General features: G+C 40.7%; 1 protein-coding gene across 2 annotated transcripts in view; it reads left to right on the plus strand.

Moving 5' to 3' along the window:
• PCSK2 (proprotein convertase subtilisin/kexin type 2) overlaps positions 1 to 22,931 on the plus strand; it is a gene marked incomplete at both ends in the record, with an annotated part of 264,335 nt that overhangs the window by 140,239 nt on the left and 101,165 nt on the right. For both annotated transcript variants that reach the window (XM_081293243.1, XM_081293244.1), the window contains 3 exons: positions 5,944 to 6,057; positions 8,008 to 8,116; positions 19,896 to 19,933. In XM_081293243.1, the coding sequence (XP_081149369.1) occupies positions 5,944 to 6,057; positions 8,008 to 8,116; positions 19,896 to 19,933 (261 nt within the window). The remainder of the gene's footprint in view (positions 1 to 5,943; positions 6,058 to 8,007; positions 8,117 to 19,895; positions 19,934 to 22,931) is intronic.

Here is a 22,931-nt window from a genome sequence, read left to right on the forward strand (position 1 = left end):
CATTTTCCAGTAGACCCAGATGTTCCTTGGCTTATCGTAGCTGAACTCCAATCTCTGCCTTCTCATGACTTCCCTTGGACACATGCTCCTGGTATCTCTCTACCCTCCTATTATAACAGTGTCCACCATGTTGGATTGAGGACCAATGCTAATATGACTTATCTTCACTAATTATATCAACAATGAACCTCTTCCCAAAAGGGTTATTCTTGGGTACAGAAATTTTAAACAAGATTAAAAGAAAAGTTGTGACAGTTTTCATTCAGGTACAGCACAGATTTGGAAATTGGGAGACACACGTTCTGGAAGAATGACTGGGTTTTTGAAGAGGATGAAGAGAAACAATGGGGCGAGGTGAAGTAACTTGTATTGAACAATTTCCAATTGGCCCTACTAGTTACGTGAGTTATTCTGAACAAATTTAGATTGGCACTGTGGGTCTGTTCATACATTAAGCTATACAAGGTAAGTGGCTGAGGGCTAAAATGATGGGTTACCAGGAAACAAGTCTTTTGGAATAGTCAGTAAGTCAGCAGTTCTGTGGTTGGAAGCTGTTGGGATCTATGGTCTTGTAAGCATTCTTTATCTGGAAGTTAAAGAGCGAGAGATTTTTATCTGTGCAACAAACAGCAGCTTGCCAATTGTGATCTCTAAGGTTCACAGAGAAATTTTGGTTCCTCTTGGCCAAAGTGCAGCCATCATAATTGTTATTTCTACAGATACCAGACGTTAGGACCTCAATATATCTTTTAGGAACATAGTGTCAACCCAAAACAATGGCCAGTCAATGAATTCTTACTGGTATAGAAAGTAATAGTGAGAGACAATTAATGCCACTGTGAACACATCAGAAACAAAACTGAAGTTCAGACTAAAGCAGAAAGCATGTATTTTGGTCTCTTTTAAAGAACTGCAATACTGCAGGCAATGGGGTCCCAAAGAAACTGGATTGGGATGTGAAGGAGCGAGAAGGTAGCCAGGGTGTAAAAAAGCAAAACCCATGGCCATAAAAGGCAATGATCAATTTATGTGTCCAAACATTCAGTAGTTACTGCTACTGAGTATATCATTACTCACATGTGCACCAAGAGCAAACACATGGTCCAGGATCCTATGGCTCCTATGGTGTGGTCCAGTTTAAAAAAAAATATTCTATGCTCATATGACCTTATCTTCACTAATTATATCATCAATGAACCATGTGCATGGACCTGACTCCCTATATGGCTCCTCAGCTCTCTTCTGGTGGCTATGAACCAAAGTGCAGCCATTTTATGATCTCAGTTCACAGCATCATGGATTAATAAATTTTAATATTTTGGGCAACATAGTAGTTTTGTGTTTTTATTTCTTTTCTTACACTTACTTCAAGCAAAAAATTTCATCACCCCCTTTGGAGACAGGTGTCACCCTTGGTCCCCCTTCTCCTAGCCCCTCCTTACCCAGAACACTCAATGATAATTAACAGCTGTTTAATTATCAGCCCATCAGGAAAGTGATCATGGCCCAGGTCCTGGGAAAGTTGTACCCCCCTTTAAGCTGTCCCAGATACTGGAAGGTTGACTGTTGCGTGCCCTTAGGAAAAGGCAATGTGGCTTAGTAGAAAGTTGGTAACATCTAGAATCTGTCAACCTCAGGGATTCTGCCATGTTTTTGAACTGTTGGACAATAGTTTCTGAGTCTCCATTCCCTCAACTGTAATGATACCCACCCCACAGGTTTGTTGGGAAGATAATGGTAATGAAAGTGCCTTGCTAACTATAAAATAGTCTGCAAATGTGGGGGATATTTTCTGCTCTGTCTTGGTGTGGTCCATAACTGGCATATTTCAGACACACACAAAACATCTGTTGACTAAGAAATTCCAGATAAGGAGTACTGGAAGGGGCCCAGGCTGATAGGGTGGCTTGAGTTACATTGGTCACATAAACCAAACTAAGATTTCAAAATTGAACCAGAGTTCTGTACCATCCATCTGTTCATTTTCAACAAAAATAATACCTGGTAATAAGCACTCCTGCTCTTCCATATTTTTCATTATTTTTTTATTTGTACTCATGTTTATGTTAATGATGCAGTTTGCGGAAGTATTCTGAGACTAAATACTGCAGTGAAAGGTACGTTATTTTTTCAGAAGGGGAAGAAGCTCTAATTAAGTTGTGTGCGCATCATTAGAATCACATCTAAATGGCAATAATAGACATCAGACATGAAAGGTTAAAAATGAGAAAGAAGGGAAAATAAGGGGAATTTTAGTTATCATGCTAGGAATATGGTTTAGACACTAAAAAATACTTCTATGGCACTTCTCTGATGGTATAAGAGCATCACCAGACACAGAATTGTAACACTGAAATCTTCCCCGTATGTCTTTAAAAATAGTTTATAACCACATCTCTGGTCATGATAATTTCAATCATAATAGAAAACAATCCAACTGACCATAAGAAAGAAATAGTTGGACAAATTATAGTATAAGTCTCTTTGGGTGTATAGAAATTAAAATATGCTGACTATATAGTAGAACATTAAAATTCATGTGGTAAGATACACAGTAAATTAAGAATACACAGTTTTATCTATAGTATGATTATGATTATGTATTAATGTGAATTAGGATTAAATTAGAACCCAGAAAAATAAAAATAATAGGGTTGCATGGTATCATAAAAAGTGTTCTCCAGTTATTTGTATGCAAAATATGAAAAATATATATTTATAAAGGTGTTCATCTCTTTTGAAATATAACCGTGATCTTCACTGAGGACAGAAAGATAAATTAATAGACTTAGAAAACCTTCTCCAGTGTCACCTTCTCCAGTGTCATAATTTCTAAGTTCCTGAGCTGCAAGGAGAGGTGGTATCCAGAGACTGCAGCATTCCAAAGCATCGATGGTTTCCATTAAAAGCTCATTTATGAAATTAAAAAATTAATTTTATGAAAATGAACTAAAGTAATCTTTTCATTAGAGGACACTTGGTCTAATTGAGTTTGGAGTGATTGCAGTAGAACATTCCTGCACTGATATTTAAAAAGATGAAAACTGGTGCAAGTCTTTCTGTTCTTGGGCATCTGGGAAACAACATACAGATGAGATTTTTCAAATTTCTACACTGATGCTCTTGTTTCCTGAAAATCCTGGCAAGGAAAGGTGCTATCTCAGGGAAATGACTCATGGCAATGAATCCAGTATAAGGAGAATACCTCAATGGAAGCTAGCCAGTCTCCCTTTAATGAGTAGAGCCGACAAAGCCCTCACTGTGGGACCCACAAAGGAAGATGCCATGACTGAATTCAGGCTCCTTCCTTCCCAAACTAAAGCAACACTCTTGTTTAAATACTTGCTTCCACAGTAAAAGAAGGTTTCAGGAGATGCATGTTGTAATGATCTTTCCAGGTTGAAATCTATGCATTTATTTAGGCATTTCAAATGTCCTACATTAATGTATATGCACATGCACACACATACGTATTCTGTGGCAGCTATGAGAATATGCCCTGCAGACCTCTGGCTTCAGGGAGAATAACTGACCAAGGACTCCAACTGCTGCACTCTGAAATCTATCACTTCCCATAGCTGCTCCTGGCCAGTTACTGAGCCAGGAAAGGATATTAAGGCAGGCCCATCTCTCGGAGACCCAGCATTCCTCTAACAGTCAAATTCGAATCTTCTGCAATCTTGGCAAAGTTTCCTTAGGTGGCAAAGTTTCCTTAACTATAGTCAAGGATATAGTTAAACAACTGTTCACTCTTTCCTTTTCTTGGTGTCAGACTTACAACAAAGTTTCTTATCTCTTCTCTCCTAATTAAATTCTTCTACATTTCATTCCATCTTGGCATCTGTCTCTTAATGGTGGTGATGTTGATGGTAGTATATGTATGTGTGTAATTTTTCTTTTTTTTTTTTTTGGTACCAGGGATTGAACTCAGGGGAACTCAACTACATCCCCAGCCCCAATTTGGTATTTTATTTAGAGAAAAGGTCTCACTGAGTTGCTTAGCACCTCACTTTTGCTGAAACTGGCTTTGAACTCATGATCCTCATGCCTCAGCCTCCCGAGCATCTGGGATTACAGGCCACCATGCCCAGTTCATATGTGTAACTTATATACATGATTTTTATATATTTATAAGTACATATACATATATGCATATTTGAATCAGAATTGGTCTTCATTTGATGGACATGACTTTATCTGCTCTACCCATTAAAAAACTACCCACCCAAACATTTTTAAAATTATTTCACTATTTCTTTGGAGGGAATTTTTTTAAGCCATGCCACAGTGAATGTCTCTTTTGGAAATAATCCAAGAACTCACAGAGCCAATGTCATACCTAACACTCTTTTCTTATATGTAAAGAATTTCTGATAGTTAGAATTTTTCTAGAAAAAAAAAATGTACCCAGGACTTCATGGGTAGGTGTGCAAATCGAAAGAGTGAAGAACTCATCTTCCCCAAGTTCTTCCACAGTCCAGGGCAATACTGGAGGGAAGGCTTTTTTTTAAATATTTTTATTGGTGCACATTAAATTATACAGAATAGTGGGCTTCATGACGCCATATTTTTATAGGCATGTAAATAATTTGATCAATTTCACTCCACAATACCTCCAGCCACAAGGGAAGAGTTTGGGACAACACCTGGGGTCTCTTTATTCTTCTCTTCCAACCATCACTCTTGACTTGGCCCCTGCTACTTCACTCTCATCCTGTATCAGTTAGGGTTATTGACTGCATGCAGAAGATAACAGGGACTCACAATCAATGGGAAGCTGAAGAATCAGTCTTAGAAGAGTTTTGGGGTGGGGCTGAGAAAACCATAATCAGGATCCTTTTACAGGTAAAGTCTGGTGAGTGAACCTCTGGAATAAGTGGACTCCCAGGCCTCCTTGCCCTTGCATCACTTTCTGAAAATTCAAAGAGAGAGAGAGAGAGAGAGAGAGAGAGAGAGAGAGAGAGAGAGAGCGCCATGAATGGATTGTGAGACTTAGGGAGTACTCAGTGTCTTTAGAGTAGTCAGATGCCTAGAATTTTACTCCCACCAATACTAATGGATTTGAGGAAGACCCCTCAAATATTCTGGGGATAGCTAGGAAAATGAATGTGTACCACAAATTATAATAAAAATAATAATAAATATCCAGCACACACTTTCATACTGGTGCCTACTCCTTGTGTCATAGATGGTCACACTGGCCACAACTATTGAGTGATAAAGTAGTGAATGCCTAAATGAGAGAGTTTCCTGATTCTGACAAAGCTTCACCATGGCCAGGAGCCTGCTTGAACTAACTCAGCTCCTAAATTTAATTTCCATTCATGACCTTGGGGTTCTATCTGACTGTCCAAAAATGAAATGTCAATACAAGGACAGCAGCACCATGCATGAATTTACTTTCAAAGGTCTCTTACTTACCTTCTAGAACTCTGCTGTTCGGCTCTCCAACAGGTAGTTTTTCTTTTGTTTTGTTTTGAGGTTTTGATTTTTTTTTCCTTTTGACTGACTCCCAAGTGTGATAAACAGTACCATCAACAAACACAAAGGCTAGGAAGCCCTCCAGAAATGTGAGTGATGCAGTTCTCAATCTCTGCCTCCCTGAATCCACATCAATCTCCTTTCCTTAATAGATATATTCTGTTGTTTTCTTTTATTTCACTTAATGACCCTTACCTCTTTATCTTCCTTGAGAATACTTTTCTCCATCTAATTCTAATCTTAAGGTACTCCACTTTGAGACCATCACCAAGGCCTGTTTGTTCAGTGCAACCACAAGTAAGTGCTCTTGGGAAATAATCGTAAAGTGAGAGTTACATAAGGTGAACTTCCTTTTGCTGAGGAAAGATTTTTTTTTAAAGTCATTTACAAATGAAAATTGAATCCATGGGAATGAATTCCAAAAACGGGTGTTTGGGTAATTTACCAGCATTGTCATTCCAGGTAAAGATGGCCTTGCAACAGGAAGGATTTGACCGAAAAAAGCGAGGATACAGAGACATCAACGAGATTGACATCAACATGAATGATCCTCTTTTTACAAAGCAGTGGTATCTGGTAAGGGTCTCTCTTGTTGAAATTCTGCATAAAAGATATATTTCTATTTCCTCATTATCCAGTGGGATCTTACCAACATCTGGTGCAATGCATTATTTTCTTTCACTGCTAGGCATCTCATCCCCTAATCTGCTTCCTTCCTGAACGGCTAAATAGCAATGATCTTCTAAGGTCAAAGTTACTCCCAACAGCTGGGCATATTCTTCCAGATGCCAAAAAAAAAAGGGGGGGGCACTCTTATGTGAATCAAGACTTACCAAAATATATACCAGTCAAATCTAAAGTGTGGGAAGAATAATCCAGGGATCTCAACAGGTAAAGTAATGAGAGGACACAACAAAGTCACTGGCAAAAGGTAAAGAACCTAGTGACTTCACAAGGGGTGAACAATACAGCCCAGCGACTAATGTAGCAAAACAGCATCTCTTAGTGCTTCCTAAACAATGGCAGAAAATCAATTCCATGAGGCTTAATCGATGCAGAACTTGAGGCATTGAAATTCAATCTGTCGGATGAAGTGAATATTTTCTGGCTCACCAACAGTCTGCCATGATCCATGTGGATTGGTTGGGTCATATTTAAAAGGAGATCGGAGACTCTAAACCAACCCAAACTGTAGGGCATGCTTTTGGAAAGAGAGTGACGAATTTATAAGTATAAATGAAGCTTTGTTTTATTTAAAATATGTAAAACGAGAGAGAAAATTAAATTACAGTCCTATGGACGGCTATATCACAGGAATGCATCACAATTTCCCTCCTAGAGCTTCAGAGCTTCACTATGTATATGCCTTATGATTTAGAGCATGGAATTTTGAAAGTGCAATCTGGAATTGGATGAGTTTATTATATTAGAACAGGTTAGGTTTGTCACAGTAACAAACAAATCTCAAACCAAAGATTGTGTCTCATTCTTGCTACATAATTAATGTTTCGTAATCCTTCTGGGGCTCAGGATGACCAAGCACAATCTAAATTCCATCCTCACTGCTTTTATAAGCACCTCAGCAAGGAAAGGGGGCAAATTATGCATTATCTCTTATAGCTTCTGCCTGGAGGTGGCAAACAGAACACGAGCTCACATGCCATTAGCCAAAACCAGTTACATGTCCAGTATAACTTCAAAGGATGTGTAGCATATAGTTTTAACCTGTGCCTGGAAGGAGAATAGCAGTAACTTGTATGAAGAACACTACTGCAATTCACAGCATCAATCACTGTGGGCTTTTGCCAATACAAATTCTTACTTCAGTACTTTTTCTTTTTACAAACCATCTTTGAGAAAATCTTGCATAAGACAAAGATTCAGGAAAAGAGAGCAGTGAACATATTAATGTGGAATTTTTCTTCATCTCTCATTTCTTTTTAAATTTTGTGACGGCTTTATCTGTATTAGAACATTGTACTAAAGGTGACCCACCTATCTTATTCAGTTCAACAAGTATTTTTGAGCAAGACTTGGTATGATGGTACTAAATTTTCAAAGGATGTGCAAAAGATGTTGGTTTTTTGTGAGGGAAATTATATCGAAATAAGAATAATCCAAGACAGTGTGTGCTGCATTCAAAATGTGAAGTATACACAAAGAGCTATGAGACTAAGCATTTAATTCTGTCTCAAGTAGGGTTTCTTGCAATGAAAACTCTAAACATGTTACATAGAATGAGCTTGAAGACAGCCATCTAGTTTAAGAGATGACAGATATGAAACATCATTTGCATATTTACATAAAACAGAAAACATCAATTGTTTATATGAAAAAATAGAGAGGGAAGGCTGTAAGAGATGGAGTACGGTTTTGGTACTGGAGTACCAAAAGTACTGTTTTATGGAAGATATGGCCCTGATGCTGGCCCTAGACTATCACATGGCTGCAAGAGAACATCAAACAAACTACATGTGTGCTTTACAACACCAGCCTAATAAGATTCTCTGCTTTGGTCTGGTACAGATCAACACTGGGCAAGCAGATGGTACACCAGGGCTTGATTTGAATGTGGCAGAAGCCTGGGAGCTGGGATACACTGGGAAAGGTGTTACCATTGGAATTATGGATGATGGTGAGTATTTTGAAGCCTTTACATCATTTGGAAGCAAGTGTGTCTTTGCATGCCTTCAGAATATAAAAGATTTATTGTTTTGGGAAATGCTAATAGGAGACAGAATCAGCCTCTCTGATATTGGACCTAATGACCATACTTCACTGTGACCAAATCTTCACCTTACTCCAAATCCGTGGTCTTTAAACCTGATGACACCCTTAACAAATATTGTTTTCAATTAATAAATAAGAGACTAAATAAACAACACCTACCTGTCATTCAACCATAATTTCTTATTGGGCTACAGTTTATACCTCATCTTAAAATGTCTTCTCAATCTATTTATATTTACTATTTTTTAGAGCCACACTATCCAATGTAGTAGACACTAACTACATACATTTAATACTAAATTAGTTCAAACTAAATAAAAATTCAATTCTTTAATCACACTCAGTTCACTTCAAGTTTTGTTTGATTTTTTGTTTTGTTTTGTTTTGTTTTGATTTTTGTGGTGCTGAGGATAGATTCCAGGGCTAGGCAAGCACTATACAACTTACCTAATCCCTATCCATCATTTCAAGTTCATAATAGCTACACGGATTAATTCAGCTGCTGAAATTTAGTTCAATTCTATTTCCATCATAACAAAAATTCCTATTAGACAGGATGCTTCTGGACTCATGAAATAGCTTTTTAGCAACAGAATCAGGGTTTGGCAAAATTTGACTTCAATGCTACTTTCAGAATGAGCTCTTGAATACATTTCATTACAGATAACCACCACCCCCACTTTATTATTCTATCCTGAATGTCTTTGACAAAGACGTACAGAACTTCATTTTTTTAACTTGAAAACTTTCATTTCTGTGGTATTGAAACCCATGAGTTGGAGGAATTGGTGATTTTCCAACTACACATGTCCTTGACTCCACTAAAATTCTGTAGAATCACTGTCTTTTCATTGGGAACATGCTTCTGTCCTTCATCAGCCAACCAAGCCCCCCAGTAAAAAGCTCCACTGTGCATTATTGGTCTCATTACATACAAAGGCTGCACGGAGATGAAACAATAGAGCCTTTCCTTTCTGCAGATCCTCAAAGAACACAATGTTGACTAATGCAAGGCTTTGAAGCAGAATTGATGGGGAAAACAAGGGAAGCCAGTGTGCTTAAAATCTGTGTTGTCTTTGTCAGGGTTCATTAAATACCAACACAACAACAATGCCTCCGTATTTTCTGATGTGTGAGATGTTTTGAAGTGGATGTGAAAGCTTTCTCTCCAGTGGCTGAGGGCTCTCACAAGAAGAAAGGAGGTCTTGCACATGTCAGGCAAGCACTCTACCACTGAGCTACTCCCCAGCCCATTATTTCAAGAGGGTACATGGACGGATGTCCGGAGCTTTTGAGTGTTTTTGTTGTTTTGTTTTGTTTGTTCCTAACACTTTGGCTTAAAACCTTTCCAAAGCATTTGAGGTCAGCTCCCCCAGGAACAGAGGCATCTAAGTTTGGGGAAAACCTACCTAAGTATATATTGGGATGGCTAACTCGAATAGTACCAAGCATCCTCACTGGAGATCAGAGAGTCCTCCCTAAAAGTGGTGCTACAATTACAGCACATGCACATTGCTCTTCTGAAACCTTGACCAACAGATGCCTGTTTCAGATTTATTTAACTGTAGCCCCCTCCTGACAGTTAAGTCATCCCTTCCCGAGTGGAGAAGACAATGGCTCCTGACGATGGCTAAACCCTGTAGAAAGTCCCAGCAGAATTTCTTGATTAATCTTATTTCTTCTGAAGATTAGTGGTCTTTGGGACCTCCCCCCCCAAAAAAAAAAAGATGATTAGTCTGTCCTCCCTCCAACTAAAACTCCTGATATCTCCATCATTTTGGTCATCTATTGCTGCACAATAAACCACACCAATTTGAATGACTTTTTTTAAAAAAAAAATTACTGTTTATCACAGTTCTGTGGGATGATAGGGCACAGGTGGATAGTTCTGCTAAGGTCTCACTGGGGTCTCTCATGCAGTTGGAGTCAGAAAGTTACTGGGGCTGGAGTCCACTGGAGACTCAACTGGGATGTTGAAATGGCTCAGCCTCTCTCTTTTTCCATGTAAGTCTCAGGGCCTCTCCTTTCAATGTGGGGTCCCCAGAAAGGTAGCTGGATTTTTTTGGTAGGTGGCTCATGACTCCTAAAGAAAATGTTCCGAGCAGAAGGGGAAGCTGCCAGTCCTCATAAAGGATGGACCTGGAGTGGGCATGCGTCACTCTGCCACTTTTGCTGGGTGAATAGTCACAGGGCAGCCCACATTCTAGGGAAACAGGCTCTGCCTCCTGGTGCAGAGAGACAGTGGATTGGTGGCCATCTCTAATTCACCACATGCTTAGTGAGCATTACGTAGGAAAGAACAATGACCAAGCCATTCTCCAAATCCACTGTTGAGTAGCAAGTTGAGCACTTTGGGGACAAGAACAGCCTCCCACACAACCAGGCCAGGTACTCAGCAGCCTCTCATCATTGGGCATCTCTGCCCTAACACCCAGAAGTGGAAAGATTGGAAACACCGGTGCCAAATTTTCTTTCTTAACTGCCTGCATGGGTGAATGGAACAGTAGTGTTTCCCAGACATTCTCTCACCAAGATATTCCAAAATAAGATTAAAGATGGAAACAGATGGTGGAACCTGCCTATAATCTCAGCTACTCAGGAAACTGAGGCAAAAGGATGGCAAATTCGAAGCCAGCCTGGGCAACTTAGGGACAGCCTATCTCAAAATAAAATTTAAAAAAGGGCTGGGGCTATGGCATGAACATAGTTAATATACAGAGAGATAAAAAATTGTGCCCTGTATGTGTAATAAGAATTGTAATGCTTTCCACTGCTGCCGTGTATTTAAAATATATATATATTTAAAGGGCTGAGGCTGTAACTCACCTGTAGAGTGCCCTTGGGGTCTATCCCAGAACCCCTGCTAAAAAAAAGACTGCTACAGATGCTATCCCTGATAGATAAGAGAAAAAAATCATGTAAGGCGTTATAAACATTGGTTATATATTTTGGCCTGAATGGCAAATATTCATTTATCTGCATGTGGAAGGTTCAATTTGTAGGCAACCCAGGATTTTTTTCTTCTACCTTTCTTCTACCCTATGATCTCCCTTCAATTTTCATGAGATTTCTCCCCCTCCTTTTTCTCCTTTTTTTTCCTCTTTAACTCTCACATGTGAGAGAAAACATATGACCCTTGACTTTTCTGAATCTGGCTTATTTTCCTTAACATAATGTTCTTCAATTCCATCTATTTTCCTGCAAAGGACATAATTTCATTCTATGGCTGAATAAAATTCCATTGTGTATGTATAAACCACATTTTCTTTATCCATTCATCCATTGACACTTACCTAGATTGGTTCCATAATCTGACTATTATGAATTGTGCCAGGCCAGTTTTGATAGCCATCTACCTCTCTCTGATTGCCGACCTCAAAGCTCAGTCATCACCCCCTCTTGTCAGATCTAGTGATTTCATAAATGTTCATAAAATGTCTTCTACCTTTGCTTAGATACAATGCAATGTCCTTTCCATGTGCTACACATCACTGAGAGGGTGCTGCTTAATTAGCTATTGCTCAAAGGGGCAGAAAGCATTTCTTAAGGGTCTGCTAGGACATTCCCAGCATGAAAATGTCAGCCAGGACCCTGTTTAATCATTACACCTTCATCCCTGTTATTGCAATGGGACTGTTTAGTGTTGGGAACTTGGCCTAGAAAATGGGATATGACCATTTTGAAACACAGGTATAAACAAAATTCACCCAGACCAGGCACAATTTGGGGCAGGTGATCGGCTCTTGAGATCAAAGACAGTCAGAGAAGGCAGGGATCAAGGCCTTTAGCCAATATCAAATGAAGCAAAAGAAGTAAGATAGAAAGCCAATGAGGCAGGTCAGAGGGAGCTTCAAGCTGAAGTAACAATAAAACAATTAACAATTGCTTAGTGCCCAGTAAGTGCTAGATACTGCTTAGCATTTTGGAACCCAGCTACCCTTTTTCTAGTCTCTAAGGTTAGTATTATTATTATTATCATCCTCATTTTGCAGATGAAGAAATGAGGGCAAGAAATTTCCCAATGTCTCACAACTAATTTTCTAGCACATATTTTGTGCTAAAAACCCACCTATTCGTTCTGCCTTCATGATGAGACTTGGTGCATCCATGTTCATCAGCATTAAAACCTAAGGAACAGAAAGTCTTAAGTCTTAATATTCAAGATATTTAGAACTCTGCAATGTATAAGAAAGCAATAGGAAGGTCAAGTAAGGTGGCTGTTCCAGTGACTATTGCTGCATAACAAATGACTCCAACACTCCACAGCTTAAAATAACTACTTATTTTTTGCTCATGATTTTGTGGCACGGGAATTTGAGAAAAGCCTGGCTGGGACATTTTTCACTTAGTATCTCTCCTGCAGTTAAGGTCAATGTTAGCTGGGCTGCAGTCATTTGAAGGCTCAACGGAGCTAGACATTCAATATGGCGTGCTCCCACAGCTGACGGTTGATGCCCTGCCAAGACTGTCAAATAGAGTGCCAACACGTTATATTTTCCTCTAATTTGGTCTCAAGCGCTCTCTCAAAAGAATGGCTATAAATTCTAGCTCACATCAATAGGACTCCAGGGGGATTGGTTGTAGATGTTCACAATGTGCCTGTATCGGTCTGTTCCTGCTGCTTAACAAAATACCTTAGATTGGGCAATTTGTAAACAATAGAAATTTATGTCTCACGGTTCTGGAGGCTGGAAAGGAAGTCAAAGATTGAGGCACCAGCAGATTTAGTGTCTGGTGAGGACTCATTCTCTGCCTCCATGATGGTTCCTTGTCACATCCTCCAGAATAGATGAACAGTGTGTCTTCGCGTGGCAGAGGAGCAAAAAAAGGAATAAACTTTCTCCTTCCAGCCCTTTTAGAAGGGCATTAAACCCATTTATGAGGGTAGAGAGAGAGAGAGAGAGAGAGAGAGAGAGAGAGAGAGCCCTTATGATTTAATCACCTCCTAAAGGTCTCACCTCCTAATACTAGTGCGTAAGTTTCAACATGAATGTTTTTTAATTAACTTATTTATTTGTTCTAATTTGTTATCCACGACAGCAGAATGCATTTTGATTCATAGTACACATATGGAGCACAATTTTTCACATCTCTGGTTATACACAAAGTAGAGTCATGGCATTCGTGTCTTCTTACATGTACCTAGGGTAATGACGCCCATCTCATTCCACCATCTTTCCTACCCCCATGCCCCCTCCCTTCCCCTCCCCTTTGCTCTATCCAAAGTTCCTCCATTCCTCCCATGCTCCCCCACCACCACCCCCATTATGGATCAGCATCCACTTATCTGAGAAAACATTCAGCCTTTGATTTGGGGGAATTGGCTTACTTAGCATGATATTCTCCAACTCCATCCATTTACCTGCAAATGTCATAATTTTATTCTTTTTTAATGCTGATATTCCCTTGTGTATATATACCACAGTTTCTTTTATCCCTATTGAAGGGCATCTAAGTTGGTTCCATGGTTTAGCTATTGTGAATTGTGCTGCTATAAACATTGATGTGGCTGTGTCCCTGAAGTATGCTATTTTTAAGTCCTTTGGATATAGACCAAGGAGTGGGATAGCTGGGTCAAATGGTGTTCCATGAGCACAAACACTCAACTCACAGTGCTCCACACATAGCCCCCAAATTCTTGCCTATCTAACATAGTAAGACATTCATTCCATCCCAATAGCTCCAAAACTCTTTAAACTGTCCTAGTACGAACCTAAAAGTTTAAAGCCCAGTCTCTCATCCAAGTCAGATGTGGGTAAAAACCCAGGGATAATTTATCAAGAGGCAAATTCCTCTCTGTTTTGAACCTGTGATCCAACAAGTTATGTGCTTTCACAACACAGTGGTGAGTCAGGCACAGGACGGACATTGCCTTCCTAAAGGGAGAAGTAAGAAAGAAAAACTCCTGGGTAACAGGTCCCAAGTATGTGCAAAATCCGAAGAAGCAGCCAATAAATCTTCAGTCTTGATAATGATCTTTCACCCCATGCCCTACCCCTTGGACACACTGGGAAGAGGGTTGGGACCCCACAGCATCACATGACCCTGACCCCATGACTTTGCTGGGCACAGCCCACACAGCTGCTCCCATGGATCAGGATCTTGCCTGTGGTTCTCCCAGGCTGGAATCACACGTATGGGTGGCTTTATGGCTCTGCAATTTTAGGGGATAGTCACATGTCCACAGCTCTGCTAGTGGGAGTTCCCAACTATTGCCCCAACCCATGGTCAGTGATCTGCCTGAGTCCCCAGTGCTTTCTGAGGCATCCTTTGAAATCCAGGTGGAGGTGTCCCTGCCACCATAGCTCTGACACTCTGCCTACTACAAGAGTTGGCACTCAAGGATATCACGAAGGTTTATAGACTGTGCCTTCTGAGAGGTAACTGAGCCTACCTTGGTCTTCTTGGTTCACAGCAGTCATGGAGCACTGTGCCTGAATACATGGAGCAGAGTTCGTGCCTCCCTGGGCAGTGAGCCCTGAGGTACCTAGGACCCCCTTGGGAGCCGTTATGCCTTCAAAGCCCTGGAATTCTGGTCCTGTGATGGGTAGGGCAGCCAGAAGAGCTCAGAAACACCTTCAAGGTCATTCTCTCGCTGTCTGGATGAATATCACTGATCTCCCTATCTAATGTCCACTTAGCCATACTCTTGATGTTTTCTCCTGAATCCACTTTCTCAGTCTTTACCATCTGGCCAGATGTAGAAGTCCCTGATTCCCTTTGAATTATAAATTCCATCCTGAATTCATTTCCCTGACCTCACATTTTACTATAAGCAATCAGGAGAAGTCATGTCACACCCTTAATACTTTGCTTAGTGATGTCTTCTGAAAAATATCCTAGTTCATTACTCTTAAGTTTCAACTTCCTTTAAGCACCAGGACAAGGACATAGTTCAGCCAAGTTCTTTCCACTTTGTAATAAGGACAGCCTTTCCTCCAGTTTCCAATACCTTACACCTGTTTTCATCAGAGATCTCATCAGAATTGTCCTTACTGTACATTTTTCTACCAATGATCTTTTCACAACTACTTAGAGAGACTAAGAAGATTTGGGCTCTCTCCATAGTTCTTCTTTTGCATGCTCTCACCAGGATCACTGACACTACTCATGGAAATACAAGTTTTTTTTTTGTTTGTTTGTTTTTTTATTGGTTGTTCACAACATTACAAAGCTCTTGACATATCATATTTCATACATTACATTGAAGTGTTTTTGACAGCATCACTTCCAAACTCTTTCTGCCTTTATCTATCACACACTTCCAAAGCTGCTTCCACATTTCTAGATATTTGATATGGTAACAATCCACTTCTTTTGCGGGGGCAGAGGGACAAGGATTGAACTCAGGGGCACTCAACCACTGAGCCACATCCCCAGCCCTATTTTCTACTTTATTTAGAGACAGAGTCTCACTGAACTGCTTAGTGCCTCACTTTTGCTGAGGCTGGCTTTGAACTCATGATCCTCCTACCTCAGCCTCCGGAGCCACTGGGATTACAGGTGTGTGCCACCATGCCTGGAAACACTTCACTTCTTGGTATCAATTTCTGTCTCAGTTGATTCCTACTGCTATAACAAAACACCTTAGATTGAGTAGTTTATAGGAAAAAAAAACATAAATGTATTTCTTATAATTCTAGAAGCTAAGAAATTCAAGATCAAGGTGCCATTAGATCTGGTGTCTGACGAAGGCCCTTTTCCTTATAGATGATACTTCCTTGCTGCACCCTCACATGGTGAAAGAGATGGAAGTGCAAAAGAAATTAAGCTACTTCCTCTCATCTCTTTTGTAAGAGCACTAATCACACCCATGACACAGTCCCTCACGTCCTAGTCACCAAAAGATTCTACCTCTTAATACTACTGCATTGAGGTTTAAGTTTCCACATGAATTTTGGAGGGACACAAGTATGCAAACCAAAGCAGTGCCTTTTGCAGGATACTTCTTTTATCCTAGTGAGGGGCCTAGTACCTAAGTGTCCAACCTGTGATCAAGTGTCCCGCTCTCAGGAAACCTGTTCATACTAACAGATGCTCTGCCTTGTGTGAACGGTGTCCAGTTTATTCCCATTGAGACAGTCACTCTCAGGGACAGCCCTAATTGAGAAAGAAGTTAGGGTCAGGTGTGTTGGTCAGATGAGATAGAGAGGAGGTGATTCAAAAAGAAAACATGAAACAACCGATGCTGTTTATTATGCACAGGTTCAGAAAAAAGAGAGCAGCATGCCTCACAGCGAGAGACAAGGGGCAAGGTGGGGACATGAACAGTCTACCAGCAAGTGGGATGTTAGAACAAGCAAGAAGTCCATGAGCCAAGGTCTTTGTGTGGGGTAGAACCTTCCTGGGAGAGTTCCTCACAGGGCACTCTAATTTGTGGGTTAAGAGCAGGAAAGCATGAGTGCCTAAGAGTCCCATGGTATCTATAGCATATCCACTCAGCCCACATAGGGTATGGCAACCAGTGAGGCAAGTCGAGTAGGTTGTGTCTAGTGGTTCCATAGGAAGGTGGGCACCAGGAGGCAGCTGCATAAAGCATATATCTGGATTGGCTGCACTGAGGAATTGGCAACAGTAGGGAACTGGAAACTGTGTCAAGGAGGACTAAGCCCTGCTTCTTATATGAAAAAGTTCAACCTGAAATAACATAAAATTACGTAAATTCACTATATTACCTGTGGGTTTCTTACATGGCCTCTGGTTTCCCCCAGAGTAAGTATCCAAAGGGAACAGGCAGAAGATTCCTGGACTTTTCTGACCTAGCCTCGGTGTTTCACTACATCTACTGACTGAAACAGGCCCACCCAGATTGAAGAGGACGCAGTGGACCCACTTCTCCATGAGAAGTGTGACACTGTCACATTGTAGAAGACAGACGGGATAGGAGATACTGTGCAGGCATCTTTGGAAAATGCAGTATGTTCCTTGAGCCTGCTTCTTGTGAACATTTAATTAAGTGGGGTGTAGGGAGTACAGATGGTAGCTCTACTGGGAGAGTGGAAGGAACCGAGCTCAGGACCAGGGTCCTAGGATGCTACACATCTCAACTAAACTACTGGCCTGCTAAGTAAGAGTATATGCTCATGGAGCCCTTGAAAGTTCCCTTAGGTCTCTAAACCTGTTAGAGCTTCCTGAGAACTTGGACTGTTGTGGGTTAGACTTTCTGAAAAGATTGAAATTGCTAGCAGGATACTAAGGGTTTACGAACAAGAATATAACCAAATATTGTTCATTTGTGAGCCGCATTCATTATGACTGGCTGATCACGAGTCTGTCTCCCTTCTTTAAAGTGTGAGCCACAGGATCAAAGTGCAGCCATTGATAGGCACACTTCTTGGTCTTATGTTTAAATTGTCTGGTTTTGGAGGACCAAATCATACCTGGAATTCATCATGGAAAAACAAACAAAAGCATTAAAAAATAAGGATACATTACTAATGTAAGAATTAAAAACTAAATAAGCTCATCAAGAATTGTGTTTGGTATATTCCACCTCAAAAGATAATCAAATATTAAAATACTGTCTAACTATCAAATTATTATTTTCATTCCTTAGTGTACTATTACTTTTTCTGAATCATATCTATCATCTGCAGTTCTATCAAAAATATTTTCTTTCTCAGACCAAAGTATCCATTCTAACTCAACCTTAGCCTTCCCCTTAACCTAATTAAGTATTCATGACTTTAATGAGGCTAAATATATCTTGTTTTAATCCTAATTTTTTTCTGGTCTCAAATTGTCTCCATGATTCAATGTTTTCCCTTTACAGAGAAGAGATTTCTAGTGCTCAGAGTATTTTTCTCTTAAACAAATTCCAGTATCAGGACATGGAGCCATGTTTTGAAAACTAACTTCCAGTTAGAAAAAAAAATTGTGTGTGGAGGGGGGAGGATGCCTTCTTTTAGCTTATCTATGTTATAAAATTTTCTTCTCAACAATATTAACCAATTTCAACAAATCTGTATGCTCTAATTTCAACACAACATTGTAAAACCAAGACTACATTACTCTACTGTTGTGAATGACAGTATTAATGATTATGATAAGAAATGTAATATACTGTTTAACACAATCTAAAAATTCCAATGAGTTGTCTCTAATCCCAAGAACAGCTTTGCAAGGTAAATAATGGCCCCATTTCAAAGATGAGAAAACCAAGACCCAGAGAAAAATATGGTGTCACTTAGCCAAAGCTACATCAGTATCACAGTGTCTGATCCTTGAATGGAACTTGAACTATTGGCCTGAAAGCTTATGCTCATCCCCAGCCTTAATTGGCTATCTTTGAACTCAGGTTCAGAACAAGGGTTGACAACTTTTAAAAATATTAGTCTTTGCTTCTGCAAAGTTTGGGAGGTGAGTAAAAAGAGAGAGTACCCTGAGCATGGGTGGGAAGTGACCGGTTATACTCAATGGCTCCTAGTCCAGAAATTATTTGTATAAACCAGAACAAAACAAACCGAAATTCCTTTTAGAAATTCACATCCCAGTTCAAATTGTTTTGCAGGGCAAAGCTATAATGGCAGCACGGTCTTCGTATGCATGCAAAGAAAATGCCAACCATGGGAGGCACTTAATGGTACTTGCAGTTTATAAATATTGCATCCCACTATAGTTATTAAATGCACCAGCTGCTGGGCTAAGCACGCCCCATGCATTAGTTTTTTTTAACCCCTACCTGTTCTCACCTCCAATTGTTAAAAAGGAAACGAACACAGAGAGATCAAGCAACTTGCCTAAATTTTTGCTTCCCGTATCCAAGTGGTTGGGAGTCCAACTCTAGTCCTTGGCTCCAAGTACCTACACTAGCAACCATTATTCTTGGTAGTCTCTGAAACCTGTCCTGTTTCCCAGAAAGCTGGATGCAGTGTGACTGCTGCAAAGATTGCATGACTCTGCAGACACAAATAGGAGCATTTCAATTGTCCTTGGTGTTCTACGGTGATGTCTAAGGTCTAGCAGTCCGATGGAACTCAGCGGTGCTCATAGACATAATTCTAGCCTTGGAATGACTTGTGGGCAAGAAGACAGGCCCATATTCAAGAGAAAGTGCAGGACTCCTGCTGAGAGAACTGAAGCCTTCAGCTTCCTGAAAAGCCACATTCTGTAGAGACAGGCATTAGGTCCCAGCCGGGAACACCTCGCTGGAAATCATTTGCCCTTTCCTAATGGCTTTTCTCCCTGAGCTGCGTTCCTCTTCTTATTTCCATGCCCGAGTATGCTCTCCTAATCCATTGCTGTCCGTGCCCTGTTAAATAATCATTACTTTTCCTCCCCAGGGCCAGTCGCATTTCAGGAGAAATGCCAGTTTGTGCTTTAGAAATGTCAGGATTTCTACAGATCTCTTTTAGATCACTGCTTTGGTGAGCCATCCATCTCACAGTCACTAAGCCCCTTAGTCCTGACATTTATTCAGAAGTGTTATCCTTGGGCCCCAGGCTCTAATTGGCTTCACTCCTCTGAAGTGTGTCTGAGAAGAGCTGCCTCTCCACTGAGCAGTGCAGCCTGCCCTCACCCAGATGGAAAAGGCAAGGCTGGGGGCTTGGGCCAGGTGCTCACTCCACCACCGGCTATGGCATGTCTCCTGATGCCAGCCCCAAAGGAGGACACCGGCTTGAGCAGCTCTTCTGAGGATACATAGCAGGTATTAACCTTTGGTTCCTGTGTTGTTCTTTTTGCAGGAATTGACTACCTCCACCCAGACCTGGCCTCCAACTATGTGAGTACAACCTGACTTTGGTGGGGGAAATGTGTGCTTTTAAGTGTTCTGGTACCTCTGGTTATTAGGAACACATGGATGTGCATGCACAGGAGCTTGCACGAGTGAACACATGCATGCACATGCTCAGGAACATGCACTCAGACACGCATGCATGCATGCATGCACACAGAAACATACACATACTCTAACATGCATGCACACGTACACACACACACACACACACATACACACACACACACAGTAGAATAGCTCATCTTGTTAGAGCCACAGCTCAAGCCAAAGGCAAATGACAAGATGTGGGGACCGGCAGCAGGCAAACACAGTGGCTATGTGAGGAAAAAAGAAAGAAAACTGCAGTTTGACAGAACAGAATGCCAACAAAATAGGTACAGGGAGGGCGGCAGAAGAGAGAGAGTTGGCAAGGCTTGAATCAACTCTGGCTGACAACACTGGATTGAAGGTGGAAACGAGCCATCTGGGTGCTTGCTGGACAGAAATGAAGGCAAAATGCCAAAAACTGCAGCAACTCACATTGCAGCCACCACTTCATGGAAGCGAGAATGCTAATCTTTCTTTGATTCTTTGTATTGCTTATGATCACTTCACACCCATAATGTTCCCCACGGCATTGAGCATCCCGAGAACTGTTAACAGAGAACCACATGAATGGGCTTAAGAACGAGGAAGGATGGTTAAAAAGGAAAAGTGTTTGGGAGGTCAGCATTCTGGGTCCTTTGCCGTAGAAGGTGTGTGCATCTACATTGCAAAAAGAAAATGGGGCTTTTCATGTGTTTGGTGCTCTGAGCTTCAGGAACAGGGCAACAGTGTGTTTGTATTGACTGCATGTCTTTATAAATCTGGAAGCATCCAAATTGAGCACAGCATCTTTTGTTGTTGTTGTTGTTGTTGTTGTTTTTAGATATACATGACAATAGAGTGTATTTTGATATATTATTCATACATGGAGTATAACTTATTCTAATTAGAATACCATTCTTGTGGTTGTACATGATGTGGAGTTTCACTCGTCATGTATTCATATATGAACATAGAAAAGTAATGTCCGATTCATTCTACTCTCTTTCCTAATCCCATCAGCACTCTCTTCCCTTTATTTCCCTATGTCTAAACCAATGAACTTCTATGTCCCCCGACACACACACACCTTATTGTGTTTTCTCATCTGCATATCAGAAGGAACATTCAGCCTTTGGTTTTTTGAGATTGGCTTATTTCATTTAGCATGAGAGTCTCCAGTTCCATCCATTTACTGACAAATTTCATAATTTCATTCTTCTTTATGGCTGAGTAATATTTCATTGTGTATATATACCACATTTTCTTTGGATGTTTATTTAATTAATGTATTTATACATGATGCTTTGAATCTAACCCAGTGCCTCACACATGCCAGGCAAGCACTATACCACTGAAGCACAACCCCAGCCCTATACAACATTTTCTCCATTCATCTTTTGAAGGGCACCTAGGTTGGTTCCATTGCTTAGCTATTATGAAATGACCTGCTATAAACATTGATGTGGCCACATCACTATAGTATGCTGATTTTAAGTCCTTTGGGTATAGACTGAGGAGTGCGATAGCTGGGTCAAATGGTGTTTGCATTCCAACTTTTCTGAGGAATCTCCATACTGCTTTCCATAGTGTTTGCACCAATTTGCAGTCCCACCAGCAATGTATGAGTGTGCCTTTTCCCCCACATCCTCACCAACATTTACTGTTATTTTTAATTCTTAATAATAGCATCTTTTTTAAAATTAAGTTAAACGTGAAATCAGATGGCACAGTTCAGCCATTATAGTCCTGGAGAGGAATGGCAGAAGTTAAACCAAAACTATATTCCCGGTGATGATAATCTACTCCTGTAGAAAAGATGATAATAAACTGGCTGTGAGTGGCAGAGTCTGCCCCAGTGGTCCTGTGGGTAGCACCTTCCCACCCCATCCCACCCCCATCCACATGGCTCCCTGCCCCACTGCTATAACACAAGGAGCATGGAGTACAGCTGATAGTCTGTTTGCTCACTTTCTTAAAGAAATTGCCTCAGTGCCGTCCTTCTTTGCCTCCTCCTAATCTTGGCTGACCTTTCAATTCCTCCCTCCTTTCTCTGCATTCCTCACAACTGCAGGGCTCTAGAGATGTCTGAAGGGGGTTTGAGAAATGCCTATGTTTCACTTTTTCCAAGGCTCTGATATGCCATCTCACAGAGAGAGGGCAGGGATACTGACCTGCAGGGCCAGACAGTCCAGTCCAGGAGTGCTGCCCTTTGCTCTCAGAAACATTGGTATTTCCCAAGATTCCCTCCATCTCCAGGCTTCAGCATCTCCCAGACCAGCTATCTAAGGTTCCACTCGCTTTCCCAAACCAGCATTGCTCTGTCTTGCCACTTGGAGGACCCAAGGCTGTGTGGCTGGCCAAGGGGCTGAAAAGCTGCACTTTCAGTCCAGTCCCATGAAGGCCAAGACCACCGTGACTGACCTTCACACCATCTCCTTTGCACTCCAGCCCAGGCATTTCTTGGCAGCCTACTCCCAACTCCAGTTGCCAGATGAAAAAGGGATACTAATTTACAAGGGGAAAAAATCCCCCAGGTCCTGATAAGCTATATGTGCTCTGGTAGTAGACAGTATGATTCATCTACCAAAACCCACATCAGAATTTGGGAAGGGAAACAAAATCTCAGAAACATACCTGGAGAATTCTGTGGACTCTAGAGTGCTACCTCTTTTTTTTCCATTTCTTTTCTAAAAGCAATCTTTCTAGTTAAAAAAAACAATCATTCCTATATGTATATTTTAATGAAATTGGACTCTTATTGCATATATAGTGTTATCCCATCTACTGGATATGTCTTGAACATTCTTATACTATTAATATTTGTGAAAACATGACTTTAAGGGCTATATAATACTATCTCACACCATAGTTACTTCAGCATTTTGATCCCCAATTGTTGGACAACTAGGGAGTTTCC

The sequence above is a fragment of the Spermophilus citellus genome (genome assembly GCF_964194105.1).
Source record: "Spermophilus citellus genome assembly, chromosome: 4".
In the NCBI taxonomy this organism is placed as follows: Eukaryota; Metazoa; Chordata; class Mammalia; order Rodentia; family Sciuridae; genus Spermophilus; species Spermophilus citellus.